At 41.4% G+C, this 19,135-nt stretch overlaps 1 protein-coding gene across 3 annotated transcripts in view; it reads left to right on the forward strand.

The window, feature by feature from the left end:
- Window positions 1-19,135, forward strand: part of gpc5c (glypican 5c) — a 99,566-nt gene that overhangs the window by 36,663 nt on the left and 43,768 nt on the right. For 2 of the 3 annotated variants that reach the window (XM_088310258.1, XM_088310256.1), the window contains exons 4-6: window positions 7,120-7,283; window positions 8,773-8,829; window positions 10,704-10,826. In XM_088310258.1, coding sequence (XP_088166384.1) covers window positions 7,120-7,283; window positions 8,773-8,829; window positions 10,704-10,826 — 344 coding nt within the window. The remainder of the gene's footprint in view (window positions 1-7,119; window positions 7,284-8,772; window positions 8,830-10,703; window positions 10,827-19,135) is intronic. The other variant, XM_088310257.1, reaches the window with a different exon arrangement.

A 19,135-nucleotide genomic window follows, 5' to 3' on the forward strand; every position in this document is an offset into this window, starting at 1 on the left:
GGTGCTTCAAGGTGGCATCGCTGCGTTAGAGTGCCTCGTTGTCGACTTCAGAAGAAAAGAGCAAGGAGTGATGTTGGGTGGCTGAAATCTGACGTGTGTTCAATATTTATATATATTTTTTAGAAATATTCAATTTACACAGATATTTAAAACATGATCAGAGAGAAAAACAACATGATGCCGGGCATTCCATGTATTGCTTAAGGCTCAAACTCGTTTTTGTGGACGAGCCACGTCGTAGTTATGGTTTCCCTCAGTGGGCCATTATGACTGTGAGCCCATATAAATGTTTGATCACTTTACGTTATCACATACAAACAACAAATTAATGGAAAGCCAGTCAGTAATTGTTTGTTCAACAATTCTTCAATTTATTTTAAAAGGGGAGGATTGGTCACAAATAAATGGCAATATCTCACATCTCAATGTTGTTAAAATTAAATAAACGTGCTCGAAACAGGAATTTGACGCACAGGATTTGCCCGACGCGGGCCACGTAAAATCAAGTCGTGGGCCAAATTTGGCCCACGGGCCTTGAGTTTGACACCAGTGGCTTAAGTGATCTAGTTCTGATGCCAATGAGATGATCAAATATTTACTCACCTTTTTGTGCCTCATTCTTTTACAATGGATTTCGGGCTCGATTCTTTATATATATATATATATATATATATATATATATATATATATATATATATATATATATAAATATAGTCTCTCTCCAACCACCACCCCATCTTCTCCCATTTTCCAGCCTGAATGGCCCATCCCATCCCTTGTCTGCGTCTTTAAACCACAACAGCAGCAACAGCACTAGATACCTGGGTGACCACGGACGAGCCAGATGTTGGGGCGCCCTTAAATCTACAGTTGCTAAACTTACTTCAGTCGTAATGCCGTGCAGCTGTGGCTACAGCTGTGACACTTTCATGGATGCCTACCTCATCTGTGTTAGCATTTTAATGGTAATTGCTGGTTCACTGGGCAGCTTCAAATGGACGCAGAAATTCCTCAATCCACATGCTCTTCATAGTCTCCACTGTATCCCAGACACAGGCACAAGGAACTCATTTGACCTTATTCTGTCTATTGACCACCTCGTTAGAATAACGGCACTGGAATTGACATTTTTTTTCCACATATTGTGCCTGTGATTCTCGTAATTATGTACTTAAAGAATGGGAAAATGTTACTCGCTCAATTCAAAGTAACGCCCATAGTTACGCGGCACAATCAAGAAGCAAAATGCGGTTACAACGCTGTCTGTGATTAAGGCTGCACTCCGGCGGCCGTACCAACGAGCCTGGCCCGGCGCCGCAGTTTTCGCTTTGCATGTTTTGTACCCCGCTTAGACTCCAGTTTGCGGCTGGGTGGGGTCACTCTCTTTGCTGTGCTCCCTCAAAGTGGATTGAGTCAGAAAAGTGTTCCTCCTCGTGATTTAGATCTCAAGGACTTTATCCCTGTGATATATTAGGGAGCGAGTCCTCATTTTAATTAGCAATGACCTCATTCGAATGCAAGGCGAAAAAAAACACAAAGAGTCTGGGGGGGTGGGGGTGGCGGTGAGGGGCTTGACGGGCCCGTTGAAATAGATTACAAAGTGCACACTTAAGAGAAAAATTAAGACATGAGTTGGACGCAAAGAAATGGAAATATAATGGCATAAAACTCTTGAGGGAAAATGGAAAATGATGCAAGGTGAGGTCATGAATGTAAATCATACAAACGGCTCCAAGGCTTTTTGGGAGCGGCCAAGAGGAAAGCCGTGACAATTAGCTGGCCATTTATTCATTTTTAGGGATGATGTCTGTGATGCAGATTCCAAACCAACAAATTAACGGGATCACTTTTCAAGAGATTGTCAACTTTAATTCATGAACATAATAACAGGCCTTTGTGGTTGAAAGTGTAATCGCCTCTGTATCCACTAAAGTCTTCCTGGTCAAATGTTTGCATGCAAGAGATAATCCTTGATAGATTTTCTTGATTTCGTTTTTTGCTTGTTCTTCATCTTTTTCATAAAAAAAAAAATGAAAAAACTTGCACCAGTCTTCAGGTGACGCGCACACACACAAAAAAATCTTGCTTCTATCTTGATAAAAATAGGATTAATTTAAAAAAACACCGCACTAATGAGTTTCATTTACAAATCGGGTAGTTGCTCTCGTTGATTCTTGGTTTGGAAAATAAATTTGGTCTGAGTGGCCATCGTCCATCATACCTGACAGATTATATTGATCTTGAGATAATGTACGTCAGTTGTAAAGGTTTGCTCAGAGATGAATGTAGACAATGTTGTTACTACTTGTTGTTTTTTTTCCATCAGAGTAATATATAATGTAAATGTCTAGTGCACACGAGGTGGGTTGATGTATCGTACGTCTCATGCGGAATCTTTCAAACCTTTCGAATTTAGTTAAGATCCGTGTAAAACATCAATGAAATGCAATACTTTTAAGAGCATCCCAATCTTAGCGGAGGCATTTTGTTTTTACACATCGTTACACGCCGAGTGGAACTTGGACCACTCAAAGGTAGCGGTTTGTCATCGGAAGGCATGTTTACAGTCCTTAATCCGAGCAAGTCAGTTTAAAAGAAATGGAAAAGGTTCCACTTTTTTCTCTCGCTGCTCAACTTTTGACTTTCTGTTTCCGTACTCAGCCAAGAACAACTTTAATGAACCGCGTTTGATCTTCCTTTACACGTTTAATGAAAAAATTTATGAATCAGCAATACGGAAAAAACATGTGGGAATCATTCTTTGCAAACTGCAACAGCAGCAGCGGTTTGTACTTTGAAGGATTGCTGTTTCCTTCGGAGGATTCATCTTTGTCATGATTAACTCCCAAGGCGCCGTTAAGAAGGGGTAGTTTGTTTTGACAAAGGTCAAGAGCTTCTAATATTAATATTCCAACTTTTATTCCCATTCCAACGCTTTTGACCTTCACTGCGTTGAAAGATAAATCATAGATCCAAGAACGTCTCTTTTCAAATCGAAAAAGATCGTAAAGTCACTCATGACGTGATGCTTTGAGGCAGCGTTTGTACACTTTTTGGAAAAAGAATGGGCAGTTGTCTCTGGCTGAAAAACGGCCGAGCCGTCCCATAGCGAAGTGTGCATTGGGCGAGAAAGGGGGTGAGAAAGTTGCCTCAGCTTTACTGGGTAATCCCTTGATAAATAAACTAGGAAGGCAAGACCACCATTGCTATCTGTAAGCCAATACTCCCCCCGGAGGAGGGATGGCCCTGGGCGAGGCTAGCCGAGCTCTTCTTACACACACTCGCCTCAAGATGATACACTTAAGAGAAGCAGGTACGGTGGCACGAAATCATCATAACTATATTTAATACCATTTTTTTAATTAGAAAAGCCTTGTCCTGTGAGAGATGCATCCTACATGTTCATCAGAGAATCCAGTGTATTTCCCTCCCAGGCCTTCAGTGAAGTCCTACTTAGTCCGACTTGAATAAATCCTCGTCATAACACCATCATTTATGACACCACGACTGGACAAATAATATACAGAAAGACACTTACACAGTACTGAGTGAGTGTTGGAGGACCTAGCTTCTCTTGAAAATGGCCTCGCAAGTGTATCTGCAATTAAATCCACACTTTTCCCTCCTTTATCCATTGTGGTTTAAAAAGCAAGAATATATTTGATAGAATAGATTTTCAAACGCTCACCAGTTACGACTTTCTGTTGTGTTGATTCTGCCCCCTCATGAGTGAGTATCCAATCACAAGACACATTTATCACCTTCAACGTAAGGCCAGCGAGAAGGCCTTACTGTCATCAACTCGTGATCTGATTGGCTATCGGCACTGTCTACCAACTGTAAAAGCCCCCTTGCTCACACAGAACAGACGCCCGCACGATTCAATCTGACGGCCTCGGTCAAATAGGGCTTGCAACTTGTATTATGAAATCTCCCTAGCAACATGAGCGAGCTGAACTCTGATTGGATAAAAACTAAAACGCCTAAAAATACAACACTAGGACATAATATGACATCAATGTGAAGAATATGATCATGATTTCTTGATTATGTTTGGTCAGCAGAGCAGGCCTTGAATGCCTTGACCGCCCACCGCTGTGAGAATCGCATTTCCTTGGTCGCCTTGCTAGCTGGTAACCTGCCCCCCATCAGTCTCACGATTCATCAGTCACTGTCCTCAGGCAATCCGACAAGGAATGCTCCATAAAATAGCTGCAATTGTGACGGTAGAACAAGGACAAACAGGTGGTCCAACACCAGGACGTGAGCTCAAGCCCCACCCATATGGCATTTTCCCTTCTCACGCTATCGTCAGGTCAAGAGGTAATTGATTTATAGTTGGGTTCTTGTCCCGGTCGTAATTCAAGCTGTCGTTCAATTGGTTTTTAGGATTAGGTAGTCATGAGAGACAATTTAAGAGAGCATATCCGTGTTCCTCAAGTTCACCCAGAACAAGGAATTTGTCTATTTTCCCTGCAAGGACGCTGCATTCTGTTTATATTCACGTTTTGTTAGGCACATCATTTGTAATTTGTTTTGCTTGCCCAGGTTTTGACCAATCTCTTGCTTCATGAAAAGCAAAGCCTCTTTGCGCTCGCTGTCAAAAAAATACGGCAGTAGTTCAAACAAAACCGGGAATGACCTCCTGTTGACAGTAGTATCTTTGCAGGATGTTTACATTTTTTGCCTCGAAGAATAACAAAGTGTCACACTGGGATAGGTGAGAAATGATATGGATTAGAGGAGGGATATAAAATATTGCGTTTTGTCTTGTAAATGTTCACAAAACCTCACAAACACTTCTGAGAGGTAAACAGTGTCCCCGAGTCAGTGGATATAAATTCATTTATCAGCCTAATACGTTAAAGCGTCTTGTTTGTCTCAGACTTCTGCCACTTCACTTATGTAGTTTTATTGTTAACTCTATAAACTTCGGATGTCGGTACCGTCATAAAGCAAGGAATCTCAAAATCAGGCTGAATATGGCCGTAACTATGGTAACCCAGCTATCAAATATTTTAGGATTGAACAATTGAGTAATACTAGTCCATGTTTTTATTTATTTATTTATTATTAATATTTTTTTATATCAATCTTTGAAGGGAAGATTTTGCTTAATTTTTTTTGTAGGTGAATTATGAAAGTTATTTGATTAATTGCTTAGCCCTTGTAGTAAAAGTAATTAAAACCTGATGCGGTAATGCACAATGTCTGAAATGTTATCACAGGTTAAACGGAAAACCATTTAACTGGTTGAAATTTGAAACCACAATATTTTTATATATTGTTTTCACACTGCTTAAGGCCATCTCGTTGACCTTCATGGATTTATTACACTAATATTTAAGTGTTTCATTTAGTTTTCATGGTATACATGGTAACATTTCCTGCATATGCCGATTATTTCGAGGCAATCGAGCCGTGCAACACATGCAAAGAGCGTTTGGCTTAACGTGCAGATTCCATCGGCTACATTGACCGGCAGTTGCCATGCTCTTCTTTTCTGGCTGCCACAATGCTTTGTGTATGTATGTGCATTTGTGGAATGTTTGTATGAACATGTGTGCCACTTGCATGTGTGGCTGGGAGTCGTTCCAGCACATGTGAGTGTTTTATGGGTCCGGTGGGGGTTAAGGTTAATGTAATAAAACAACCTTACCCGTGCCCTGTGTCTGCCTAGAGAGAGGATTTAAGACTGAAGTGGAGTCAAAGACAAGTAAAAATAAAAAAGCAACGCGAGGAGAGCAAAAGTGAAGAGTGAAGTGCAAACAGTACAAAGCAGATGATATATAGGCGTCTATTTACACCATTTCTTCAGAATAGATGACCATGAAGTGAAAATTTAGACTCAAACTCGATTCATAAAAGGTGACTAATCGAGCTACAGTGAAAGTGTATCTTTGGTCGCCTGATGACGCGCCAGTTCTAATTCAACATACTTTAGCTCATCTCATCTGGTCTCACCCATTCAACCATCGTAGATTAGAAGTCCAGGTGTTTTTTTGTTTGTTTGTTTTTTGCTCTGTAAGAGGCACAGAGTGAGATGTGTGTGAGAAGTAGTACCCCTCCATGCCATCGGTGGCGATAGTCACTGTGTAGCCTTTCATGATGGTCCAATAACGGCAGCCTTTCTGATGATGGTGATTAATTTGTCTTTGCACTCATCTGTCCAGCCAGTCATTATGTCCATAGAGGAGATGTGAAAAATGAGTTCTTCAAATTTCATCATCTCTTCCCATACTTGTCCAGTGCCCTGATTCGCTAGCTGACAAACAATCATTTGTCGGAACACCCCGACCCAATTCAAAATTTTGAATCGGCGGAACACGTTCCCCAGATTCCCCGACTTTGCGCCGTTGCGGCCTTCACCAAACGTTTACCGACTTTCCGACTGCCAAGATCCGATTGGTGCGTAGAGGCCATTATACTAGAATCTCCGGCGCCTCTGCTGGTTGCAGCCAAGTAGTGCACTCTATTTTATATCAACGGCTTCTCAACTGGAAATCCACATCATTTCTACAGAATTCATGATGGTTATTGAATTGATTAGCATATCCATACTCAGTTGTGACCCACATTTGCTACAGTGAGACTAAATAGCCTTTTTAGCATTCCTTTCGCTTAAACATATCACCGCTGTCAGCATTCACCCACATGTCACTGTAAGGAGTGTTGGAATCATTACACTGTCTTTCGGCCTAATTGATTAGCACTAAATAATGCTAACCAGAGGCTTTTAAGACAATGAGATATCATTGATTTTGCTTTGGACCAATAATTTCATCTCCTTTCTCGTTGACCCTGATGTCTCCTCGGTGCTCCTGGCTTTAATTGCCCACTTGAGATCCTTGCCCTCACTGCATACTGCACATGCGCTCACCTCCATGAGGTAGTGGAATGTTTTACATTTTACTGTCAGAACATGCGTGCTTTTTATTGCGCAAAGTTTGAACTCCTTTGAAAAGGATCAGTCAGTGCAGGAATTCACCTTAAGAGTCAAGTTGTGTGCTCTCAAGTGAGCAGGTGTCAGCTGGTTTATGGAAGCTCCACCACCCCTGCTGTTCTGTGTTTTCTTAGCCTAACAAGTGTGTCTGTGTGTTTTCTCGGCGTTCCCCTCAGGTAGACAAGGTGTGTGGCCTGACGACCCGGGCGCCTACCGGCATGCAGCCTACCGGACCGGAGGTCACAACCCCCAGTGGGACATCATCAACTCCGCTTCCTTCTGCTGGCCCTTTCAAACCTTTACCAGAGCAGTGGCTTGGGCAGCTCGCCCATTTGAGGAGGTAACACAAAGGAATTTGGAAAAAAGAATTATTTCAACACCGAAAAAAAAAAAAAAAAAATATTCTAATGGCTTTTTTTTTTCTTCTTTGTACACATGATGATGGGTCATTTCCAAGTTGTTCTAATTAGAATAATGCACTGAAATTAATTTATTTTTCCCCCAGGTCCAGACTTGTTAATAATAAACTAAACAATAGCAAACATAATATATTTAATATTATAATTCAAAAGTAATTAAGAAAAAGTGCAAATTTAGATTCAAGACTCATTTCAACAGCAAGTCACATGTCCATGACCAAGTAGACCAGAAGACAGTAAGAAACATGACTATTGCAACTAATAACCCTGACATTTCGGACCACCCAAGTTCATTTATACAAGCAATATGGGAGCATTTTGAGAACAGAGATGGAAATTGCTCCCAAATCACAGGCAACAAATGTGGTGTTATTCAAGAAATTTGTTACCTTAAATTCTTTTCATCCATCCCGGTCCATTCTTTTTTTTTTTTTTTTTTTTTTGAGGGGAGCAGAGAACGAACATACAGAGAACAATATTATCTGATAGTCTGACATTACGACCGTCGCAAACGACAAAAAAACCTCTATAGTCTGAGACGGCCATTAGTCTCGGCATCCTTTATTTATTTATTCACCACAGAAGTTGAAGCGTTGTTTGTCTTCACTGGAATGTCACACACAATTTATCAACCCTAGACACGAATGTTTGAAAACACGCAACCATCTTTTTCATCCTCCACGACGTTACACTGGTGCATGCCCTCCACCTGGCCTTTGAGGCTGCCCTCCCATGGCCGCAGCAGCTGGCACTGCTCTGCCGGGCTATGGGCAGTGTGGGTAAGCTTAATCTTAACAAACCAACTATTTCCTGTTTACCCAGACAGCCATACCACCGAATCTTAACACCAGCTGGCTTCAATTGAAATAGCACGACACACACATTTGCAGCGTTTGCCTGTCTGACCTTGTCCCAAACCATGAATCACTGCGCTGATGCCAGCCAAAGCTGACAGGTCGAGCCTGGCAATGCCACCATCATTCACGGCAACACAATCCAGAGCTCCCTGTCGGCTGCCAAACCTGACCGGAGCACGTGTGGGAGGTGACCACATCACACACGTTGACTGCGCCGCCGAAAAAAGAAAGCAGAGTAACACTTGCGTTTCATTACAGCGGGATGAAATGTGAATTCACAAAGTTCATTTAACAGTGCGAATTTTTGTATTAACTCGAATCATCCATCACAGCGGAGAATCTGTCTCGAGGTGTTTCTCATGTGGGCAGAAGGGATTGCAAACGGATGTCGTTGTGTTTCTGCATGTGCATGGGTGTCTTTTCCTCCTCACCATGTTGTGTCATGACGTGCTGTTGTTTCTGTTTTCTGTCTCTCACCAAACCTTTTTACTTCCGCCTGCATCCTCCTTGCTTGCATCAATTTCACCCGGACTCCAACTCCCATCACTCCCAGCTCGCCCCCACTGAAACCCTCCAAGAACAATAAACATAATCTGAGAACACTCTCTAGGTAAGCATGCACCCAGGAAATGGATCACACACTTTTATTTATTTTTTTTATCAACCTAAGTGTGAATTCAGAGATTTGAATTATGCATGTTGGGAGATAATTGCTGAAAACCTGCAAAGACTGACTACTAGGTAGTACTTCATGATTTTGCAGATATAGCTTTTAGTAGTTTTTATGATTTCAGTTAACCTTTTTGCCAATGACGCGCTTTTGGCATCTACTATTTAAGCACTCGAGTGTCTTCTTTCACTTCAGTGGCCCAAATTGTAATGTGCAGCCTCCTCGAAAATAGTCAGCTGCCATGACTGTTTTAGAGTGCCTTGTTGTTGGCCATGAGTGTGCGTGTGTCATGTAGAGAAAGCGAGGAGGGGGAAATAAAAGTCTCCGTTGAGAGCCAGTGTGCAAGATTGCGGCGTTGAGGCAGCGTGGCTGCTTTAGAGTGCCTCGTTGTCATTCGGATTTATTTTAGCCACCTGAGGCCGTAAGCGCTTATATTAATGTCTATTTTTTTAGGTTGTGGAAGAAATATTAAATTGAGATATTGAGTGGGACGGCATCTCAGCGCGTTCATCTGACTTGCCAACACCGTTTAACTCATTCAATCCATAAGACAAACATATACGTTTTCAAAAACATAGTCCCTGCCTCCCAAAGACGTATTTATACGTTTTAGCCTCTTTTTTTTTTTTTTTTGCACCATTAGTCCGTGTTTTTATAACATTAGAACACAAAATTCTGTTGGCCTCGCAAAATCAGTTAAAATCTAGAAAAACGCTGAAATTGAGGGGTTTCCTCTCGTGAAAATTTCTGGGATTAAATGAGTTAAGAGTGGAGACAGCGGCTTGATATTTTATACTTTTTTTTTTTATTTTTTTAATCATTGAAAATTTGTCACAGTTAATAAAACTCTGTGGTATTCGAATTTCAGGAGAGATATTTGCGCTCGCTTTACAGGGATTTTAATTGCACAATACAGTAATTGTGTTTGGGCCAGGTATGATAATAATTCACAGTAGTTGAACCGAAAGTTCTTCTTTAGAAGCTAACAAGCCATTTGGATGAAAGGCAAAATGTCAACAATCACCAAGAGGTCCACTTGGCGTCCATGCAACTTTTCTTGGGCCTTAAGTTAAAATGCTCTTTGTGGACTGCGGAACATTAATCTTCCCTCCATTGTCAGGTCACTTAGCAACCAGTAGAGGGCAAAATGAGGCTTCACTGGCGACAGTTGCTGTGAAATGCAGCCCGGCTCGCACAGGGAGTGTTGGTCGGGGCTGGGGTAGGAAGGGGGATGGGGCTCGTGTTACTGCCATAAAATGTCCAGCTTTCCATTGACCCTTTAGAGGAGACACATAAATAATTGCTGCCAGTCGTCTTTGAAGGAGGATTTCAACCTTTTCTCGCTCATTTTCATTGTCCTTATTGTTTGCTTGGATTGCTGTGAATTTCATGGCGTCACTGTAGACAAACAGCTCTTCAAAGGACATCGGTTATGGAATATATATTCGAGAGGGTTTCAATGATGACTTCGACTCGCCCAAGGAAAACAAATAAAGTAACGTTAGCTGGGATGAGATGAGCTGAATAAGCATTGGCAATTTGCATCGTCCTTGCTAGTGCGTTAATAAAATATTTAGCCAATCATGGTTTATGCCGTGTATATTCTCTCGTGGGTGGCATGTAAATCTGTATAATCATCTCAAGCATTTAACTCATTTACTGCCATTGACGGCTAAAGTCGTCAAAGATTTTATTTTATTTTTTACTCTGCTGGTAGTGAATGTGTTAGAGATATATAACGTGGGTGATCTATTTGTAGATATTCTCTCTCAACGCCCAAGATGTGCTGTAGCTCACGTTGTGTATCTCCTCAGGGACTTCCTGATGTACCTCCAGCGCTACAAGTCCTTCTATTCAGCGCTCCCAGAGATGCTGTGTGAAGGCGAGAACGTGGTGGATGATGCCACATGTTGGAGTGGAGATGAAGTGGTGGAGAGGTAAGATCCCGAAATGACACGCGTATGTCATAAAATGATCTCTTATTAGTTCCATGAACAAAATTCTGACTGAATCTGGAATCTGGTCAGTAAAAAGGTCCGATGTTAGAGATTCACATACATTCTGGCTGGATAATTTGACTATGAATGAGCAGAAATTATTGGGACTGGAACTGTTTGTGACAATGTTATACTCGCCGCCTCCTGTGCAAGTCTTAAGTTCCATTTCCATGGTAACTTCCGCTGTTGGCTTTGCCACTTTTTGACTTTTTTCACAGAGGGGAAAAAAAGTACATCGGTGCCTTTTCCCCGAATACTTGTCACATCTCTCAATTGTTAATTCTACAAGATGAAGTTATATTTTGCAGCTCAGTGCGTGTGATGTATTCTTGGATTGGCAAAAATATGAGCCGTTTATGCCAGCCTCAGTGGCTGTCAAAGTCATCTTCTCTCCTCTTCCGCAAACCAGACTATTTGTGCCAACCGCATATTGAGCAGACCACCCATTCATCAGCGTCTGTGACAGTGTGTCAGCACACAAAGTACAGTTAGCAACCAGTGCCAATGCCAGCTTCGTGATCAGGAACATATATGATGGCGCAAACAGCAGGACGCATGTCCATTTTGCACCTGACCACGCCACCTTCAATGCGTGTGAGATGACTCGCTTTAATGCCAAGACGTCGACTTTCAACAATAGCGCTAATGCCTTCAGCGGCGTGTTATCACGCACTCCCCCCGGGTTCGAGCCAGATCTTTTCTTGTGGTGTCAAGTGGTCTTGAAAACAGAACCCTACTGAGTCTTTTGGCACCACTCATAAACTCTCCAGACTGGCTTTGTGGTGTGAGTCGCAGAACGAAAGACGAGAGAAGAAGAAGAAGATATGGGCATTAAATGCGTTGGCGTTTTGATGCCCCCTGTGCCTTGCTGTGCCTCCGATGAGGGCAGCGTGGTGCAGCGACGGGGGGAGGGAGACTTGGCAGCATAAGGACCCATTGTTGAGGCACTGGAGTGGGCCACAGCCCTGCCATGGGGACCCTCAAAGCCTTTAGGGTGAACAAAGACCTTCCTATGAGGCTGCATGGGAACGACTTTGCTGCCGCTACTGCTGACTGTCCACACCGTGCTTGGGAAAGTTAGACGAGAGGCTTTGATGACAAATATGAGAGATGGGAAATGTATCATATATGTATGCGTCGATGCTTAAAATGGACTTTTTAGTCCCCAAGGTCATGTTGGGTTTTCCCCACGAATACAATACACACACACAGTTGCACATCCATCAATACCGGGTTCATATTCTTTTCAACAGCTGGAGGGGCGTTTCATGCAATTGCACTGCGCTCGTGCAAGAGACGCAAATGCGCACACTGGCATGCTGTAATACCTCAACGCACATTAAAGGCAACAGGGATTGACATTCTCTTCCTCTTTATTCAGCATCTGATGACAGGGGGGGGGGGGGGGGGCGAGCAGTCGTAAACATCCAAACTCAAAGTGCATGTTGGCATGCATTCAGAGATCTCCGAAACACACGTGTGAACAGTTTGCGCCGTCTGTCCGGGAAGATAAGATCAACCGGAATAACCACGCTTGTTTAGATCGGACTAATGTACTAGTTCGTTATAACCGCGTAATAACAACAGCAACGGCGATAACATCAATAATCTTGGAATGATCAGCAAGAACTGCTCTGATAACACGACAAAGGTCAATAACAAAGATAAAGCAACAGCTACAATAAAGGTAAATCAAAACATTGACAGTGGAAACGCAATCATAATAATAACTGTAAAAAAATACATCAAATAGCAATTATGAATCACAGTTAATTTGAAACATGTGTATTATTATTGGATGGAATAAAGGTTTGGGGAAGAAACTGCCTCTTGTAAAGGATACTCAAAACAAATTCATTCTGTGTATTGCTGCCATTAACTTTCTTGTGATTGATGTCCCGTAGTTTATTCTGGGATTTAGTGCTAAATCGAAGCTACAACCATGGCAACAAACAGTAAAAACCTAAATGGACCGCAAGGCTCCGCTTTCTGGCGCCTCACGGCCTCACCACACTCCGCCGAGCTGCTGCCTTGAAATTACTTAATTAAATCATGTCAACCAGGAAGGAGTCGATAGTCAGACTTTATGCAAGTGGCGGAACAGAAAACAAGGAAAATGAGGAGAGTTGGAACAAAATTTTGCTATTTGAAACTTGCGAAACACCCCCTGGGAATGATTTTTCTTTTTTAATTGTGTCACAGACCGACAAAGCCCTGCAGGATTTGATTTGTATTGAGTTAGTTTATCAAATAGGGCAAATGCATGTTCGCTTTGTTTTCTTTATTTCTTTTTCTTAAAACAAGGCCCAAGATTATATTTAATGCCAAGATTCAACAAATTAAAATGGATTTTATATTAGATTGGAAGCAAACGTTTGTTTCAATGCAAAGGGGTATCTTGCGTAAAAATGATCACTCAAGGATTTACATAGTACTAAATTAATTTTTGTACTTAAAAAATTTAATATTAAGTTTGTCCTGCATGTCATGAGAAATCCACCCCATATTTGGCCTATTCATATTGTTATCTCGGACACTGTAAGCACAACAGATATTTCTGCCATCTAGTGGTGATTGGTGATATTACGACTACAGTCGACACACGCATATTTGCAATTTGACACCCACAGATTTGCATATTCATATATTAATTCTTTTTTTTTTTAAATATTTTTGTGATTGCCATTTTTTTCCGTAATTTTCTCCTCCATGAATGTTTATCAGCATTTATGGAGGAATTATAGGGGGGTTCATAAAAAAATAAATAAATAAATACATAAATAAAAATAAAAAAATAAATAAAAAAAAGGATATAACATTTCTAATTTCTAAATTTCTCCTCCACTCATTTCAAAATCAAGATGCCACCAAATAATGCCACAGTAATAGTACAGAAAAGTATAAAGGGAGCAAATAATAGAGCGTAAATTCAAAATATAAAAAGCAAAAGCCAAAATGTAAATATGTGGGTGTTCATTGTATAGAAAGTGGTCGAATCATTCAAACGGATTTCCAAGGTTACAAGAATGCGTGTGGGTGTGTAATGCAAGTGTGTGTGAGCTCCATTGTTATTTAAAAGATGGATGACCGCACAGTCATCACCATAATTCACAAAGTGTCTGACTCCAAAGTTTGGCTTCGTATGGACGATGGACCACAGACGGCGTAAGAGCTCCCGAATGCCTTGCATTTTTATACCGTTTATGACAATCCATTTGTTTATCATTTTGACATCTGGAATTCATTCGGTCTGTGCGGCGAGAGGCAGGGAGAGTGTTCCACTAGGCAACACCCGACCCCCCCCCTCTCGCCCCCTCCCCCGAGTCGCTGCTCTCCTCACTTTTGCTCAGTTGTCCAGTCCAATCAGTCCATCGGCTAATTCTCCCACCTGCCTTCCGAGCAAAAGGGTGTGCTACGAATTTGTCTGTTCAAAGCCCTCTGACTACTCGATTCAGGCCTTGAGATCCAAGTTTAATTTGTTCCATGACAACGCTTGAAACTCAAAATGTTTTTTTTGGGGGCAGTCTAATTCAGACAAATGTATCTATTTTTCTATAAAAGAGAGGCTACATCGTTAAATTTTGTGAAATGCACACGAACCTTAGGACTCTGTTGCTAATGCTAACTCGGGTTATACTCAATTACCCACAATGCTTCTGTTTTGCATCACAAATGACCCGCATTACAACCCTTGCGCATATCATGCAACCATTTTTGAGAAAAATACAGCACTTATTAATTAAATCCTTTACAAATGAACTATTAAAATGAATTGTCGCCGATTGATCGGCGACGTCGTCGTGATTAGTCGACTAAGTTTGGCAGCCATACTGAAAATCTATAGCCAGCCCAACACGATCTTTCAAATGATGTTGAAATATAGCAAAACATTAATCAGTTCAGCAACATTGGGAGAAGTGACTTTTTGTTGTCATTTTCTTTGGAGTTGTACGCTGTTTAATTGCACAGTGCAACCTCCGATGTTGAATGCCCAAGCGTTTAAAGTTTTCTACCCCTCGAAAGTCAACAAAAGAAGCTCAGTGCGCACCTTATGGATTATGTAACTCAAGTGTTACTTAAATTTTGCTTTTTCTACTGTTTAACAGAGACACAATAATTGTTTATCTCAACCAAATTTCAGCCAGTGAAAGTCTTGTGAAAGGCATTTAAACTCTGCATCAATAAAAGTTTGAGCAATTTATTTCAATTTGTTTTGCCAAGTTTTCCATCCCTTTTTTTGCCTTCCTTTGCACATTTTTCAATTTGCATTTGACAACAGCAACACACGTCTCAGTCCTGCCTTTGTGTCTCCGACAATCCCCGTCCACTGTTTCTCCCTAATTGAAGTTTGACTGCCCATTCCTTTCCCATAACCCTTTGCTGCTGTGAATGACCCGCTTGACATGACGACCAAGCTGCCTCCACGTTTCCCCTTCCGTTGAGCGCTTGCATCTTTCTGTCACGTGCGTTTGCACATCACCAGCAAGTGCCATTTCGGCTGAAATTGGATTGTGAAAGTTTACGGCGTCCTTACGCAAGTAGTAAAGTGATTAAAAGGTACTTTGCAAGTATATATATGTTTGCATGTTTCCTCCTCAGCTGCACTCGCTAAGTGAAGGGTGTTTATTCGTTTCCAGCAGTTTAAAGTGAGAATTTATGACAGACCTTGGTGGTGTGATACGTTTGTAACGTGTGCCTCCAACTTTTCCAGTGTTCTATTGCAACTTTTTAATGAAAGGGCCTCAGTTTTACAGAGTCTCGCTTGTGCTGCGAGTCCACCCGCTGGATGGGTTGATGTAATATCATTAAAGTGCAACAATAGGCTTACTGGACGGGTTAGCGCACCCGGCAACCACGTCACTCACCCCCCCTTGCATGACTTTGTAGGAAATGATGAGAAAGAGGAAAGGGGAACGGAAGAAGCGTGGGGACGCAGTGGATGCAGGGAGGATGGTCAGATAATTGATGGACGAGAGAGGAAAATGAGAGATGTAGGTCAGTTGTAGGAGGAAGCTCGAGCCACAGTGGCCTCGCTATTTGTGTGTCTCATTGTCTCGTGTACGCTTCCTGTGTGTTGCGGTAGTTTAGTTTGACACACTTTCGGGCACGTCACGCCACTCAACAAAGGACAAAAACTTCAGAAGAACTTAGAAGAAAGCCATCGTTTGGTTCCCAGGATCCCAAATTGCCGTTGCGATAACATTGACATATACTCGACATAAACTATTGCGAACGAGCGCAACAAATATTAATTTATGTGATTAACGAAGCTTCATTTGTCTGTTTGACGATCAATATAAGGACTTTTTACAGTTGGCGCAATTTTGAGGTTGAATAAATGTGACGTGACATCATGCACAATGTATGTGGGAGTGGGAATGCACACAGAGCGACAAATCAGGCCAAATGTTGTCATTTCCCCTCCCTCCCCATTAAAGTCAGATTGTCGGAAATATTATCCTGATCGATTATTTTTGTGGTGCGCGGGATGTTAACGCTTTCACTACCAGCTGTTTTCAAAGCAGAGTTCACCATATAGCCTACTGTTTTTTAGCATTTTGACTGAGCTTTTTCTTGCTTATTTAATCAGCAGTAGAACAGTTAGTTTCACCCGAAACACTGGTTACTGATCCGAAAGTGGAGAAAACAACCTTTTTGTGAAAAGAAAAATTTGGACTAATTCTTGCTTTTTTGATGGCAACTTAATTTATTTTTGAGCAAACAACCAAACCCAAGAAAAATGGAGTTAACCGTTAATGATATCTTTGGATGCCATTCATCATGCACACCTGATCGAGACACCCCCAGTAAAACATTTACTCTCTTTATACGACACTCATACGACCTGTGTTTGAGTGCAAGTTACCTCAACTCGTCTGACTTCCAACATGGCATTTCGCTCCCTCTTAAAGAACGTGACAAGGCGAGCTTCACAACCTAATCTTTATCTTTGACTCAAAAGCTGTGCTTATCTCAAATCCTTTGCGATGCCACTTTGCCTGCTGCAGGAACCTGTTACTCATAACAGTGGTTTAAAAACCTGAAAAACTAAGTTAGTTGAGACTCTCTTGCATGCCAACCTGATGAAAATGTACTCGACAAATATACACGTCGGTGGCAATTAACTGTTGGATTCCAGTTGATGAATATAAACGTGCACTGCAGTGAATGAGTGTTTTTTTTTTCTTCCCAATTTTCTCAGAGAACAGCTAATATTTTTATCCTAAAATATTTTTGTTAAAATGTAGTTACAATAAATTATTGGCAAATCCAGTCGTTTTTTGGATGTCGGCGTCTTTACTTTTGAAATCAAGTAATCAATAAAATAATTTACTTTTTCAAAGTCATTGTGGCGACGCTGATTGCTACGCATCATTACACCTGCACCTTTATATTAAAATATCGCAGTAACGTATATGTTGTTCAAGTATGCCATTTTCCACCCACATTTGTCGGGTGCTGAATAGAAGCTGAAAAGTTGAGACATTTTCACCGTAATGTCGCCTATTGAAGCCTTTGGGTATGCATTTTAGTGTCGTTAAAAAAAAATAAAAAAAACACGCTGAAAATAGAGCTCTGTGTTTTGAGCAAGGTTTTATATGCACCACGTGCGCTTACACACTCCCTCAGAGTTCAGTCTCACTTTTTTAACAGCGTTCAAAGGCAGAGAAAATCCACCTTCAAACCTCCCCTTTGATCCACAGAACGCAGCTCGTAAGTGCGCGGACACAGGATTACGTGCGGCCTTCCAGCCGTCACACTATCCCTGTGTCCCGAAGCTTTCGTTCTATACCAACACTTGCACACATTCACTCGGCGCCATCACGAAAATTGAGGTGATTTAGAGCGGAGCCGTTTGGCTTTCAAGGCAAGTCAAGTTCTGTTTTGTCTCACCGTGAGGTGCAATACGTTGAACTTTGCCCGATGTTTGATTCTGGGGCTGAGGCAACGGTTTTACATTGCATGTCGGTGTGACTACATGTAGATTTCGGTGTGGTATTTAGCATCAGGGTGAGAAGATGAACAGGGGTCCCAAATTCCAATTTCAAGTTTAAGAGTCAGTCCAACCTTGCAGATAGGCAAGTTGTTGAATGACAGCTCCGGAAGGAGCAAGGCAAAGCTGACACGACCTCACGCTGTGTCAACAACAAAAGTACAGTAACGCACTGTGGAGGGTGTGTGTGCGTGTGTGCCTGTGATCTGCGCGCTGTGTGTCTGTGTGGTAACCTGAAACCACAGGGAAAACGTTCCTCGAATTCCGGGTGGGTTTGGGTGTCACGGCTCGCTCACTGAAGCCTTCTGAGTGGTGCTGGGAATGCGGCCTCGGCAAGGAACAGTGACAGTCTGAAGGGAAAGTCCCCACTCGGACACAAATGCATTCATATACATTTGATATGTTGTGGATGAAATGAAATTTAGAACGAGATGCAAATAATGCAGTGAAAATAGCAACAACAAAAAAAAAATGACATCGCCATTAACCAAATTGCCCGTATTAGGACGTTTGTGATAATAAAAAAATAATCAAATGAAATCACTTTTTCATATTGGTTAAAATTGTCATTATGACTTCAGAGTAATGCTTGGAAACTGTAAAAAAAAGAAAAAAAAAATCTGCCATATCTGGTCTTTGTGCTTCTACAAGTTGGAATTTGATTGACAAGAAAGAATTGTGCCAAAGAAAAAACAAATAGAAGAGTGTGACTTTGGAGGTGTCAATCATTTGTCCACCTGCGTCACGTCGTACTCACCTGCTACCTTATAACTGGAAAAAAAGCACCTTATTCCTAACACAGTGCTATTAGAACACAAAATATTATTCCTCTGAAGATTCATTTTGAGTGCCTGTGCCATGACAACTACGGTTCCAAGTCATACCCTCTGACTCTGACTGATTGTTTTTCCTCGGGCGTGGTGGTTTCTAATAGATGAATAAAGAGCCTCAGGATTTGACCAGAGATCTCAGATTATTTTTTTTATCATGTGCTATTTTAGGGGGTTGGAAAATTGAAAAACTCTGCAACAGAATAAATGGCATAGAAAATGTATGGACTCAAAATATGCTTTGTTGGAAAATGAAATTGTTTTTCAGCATCTTCTCAGTTAGTATTTGAAAGAAATATTGTCCAAACCATTTTGTCGGCGTGTTTCCTAGTTAATATTGAAACTGTCTACTGGCAATGCTCCTTTATATTTTCATTCTGCTGCAAATGTTTTTACACGCTACAAGTTGAGGAAAAAAAAAACAA

Source organism: Idiotropiscis lumnitzeri, chromosome 12 (genome assembly GCF_059441095.1).
Source record: "Idiotropiscis lumnitzeri isolate Australia: NSW breed Sydney's pygmy pipehorse chromosome 12, RoL_Ilum_1.0, whole genome shotgun sequence".
In the NCBI taxonomy this organism is placed as follows: domain Eukaryota; kingdom Metazoa; phylum Chordata; class Actinopteri; order Syngnathiformes; family Syngnathidae; genus Idiotropiscis; species Idiotropiscis lumnitzeri.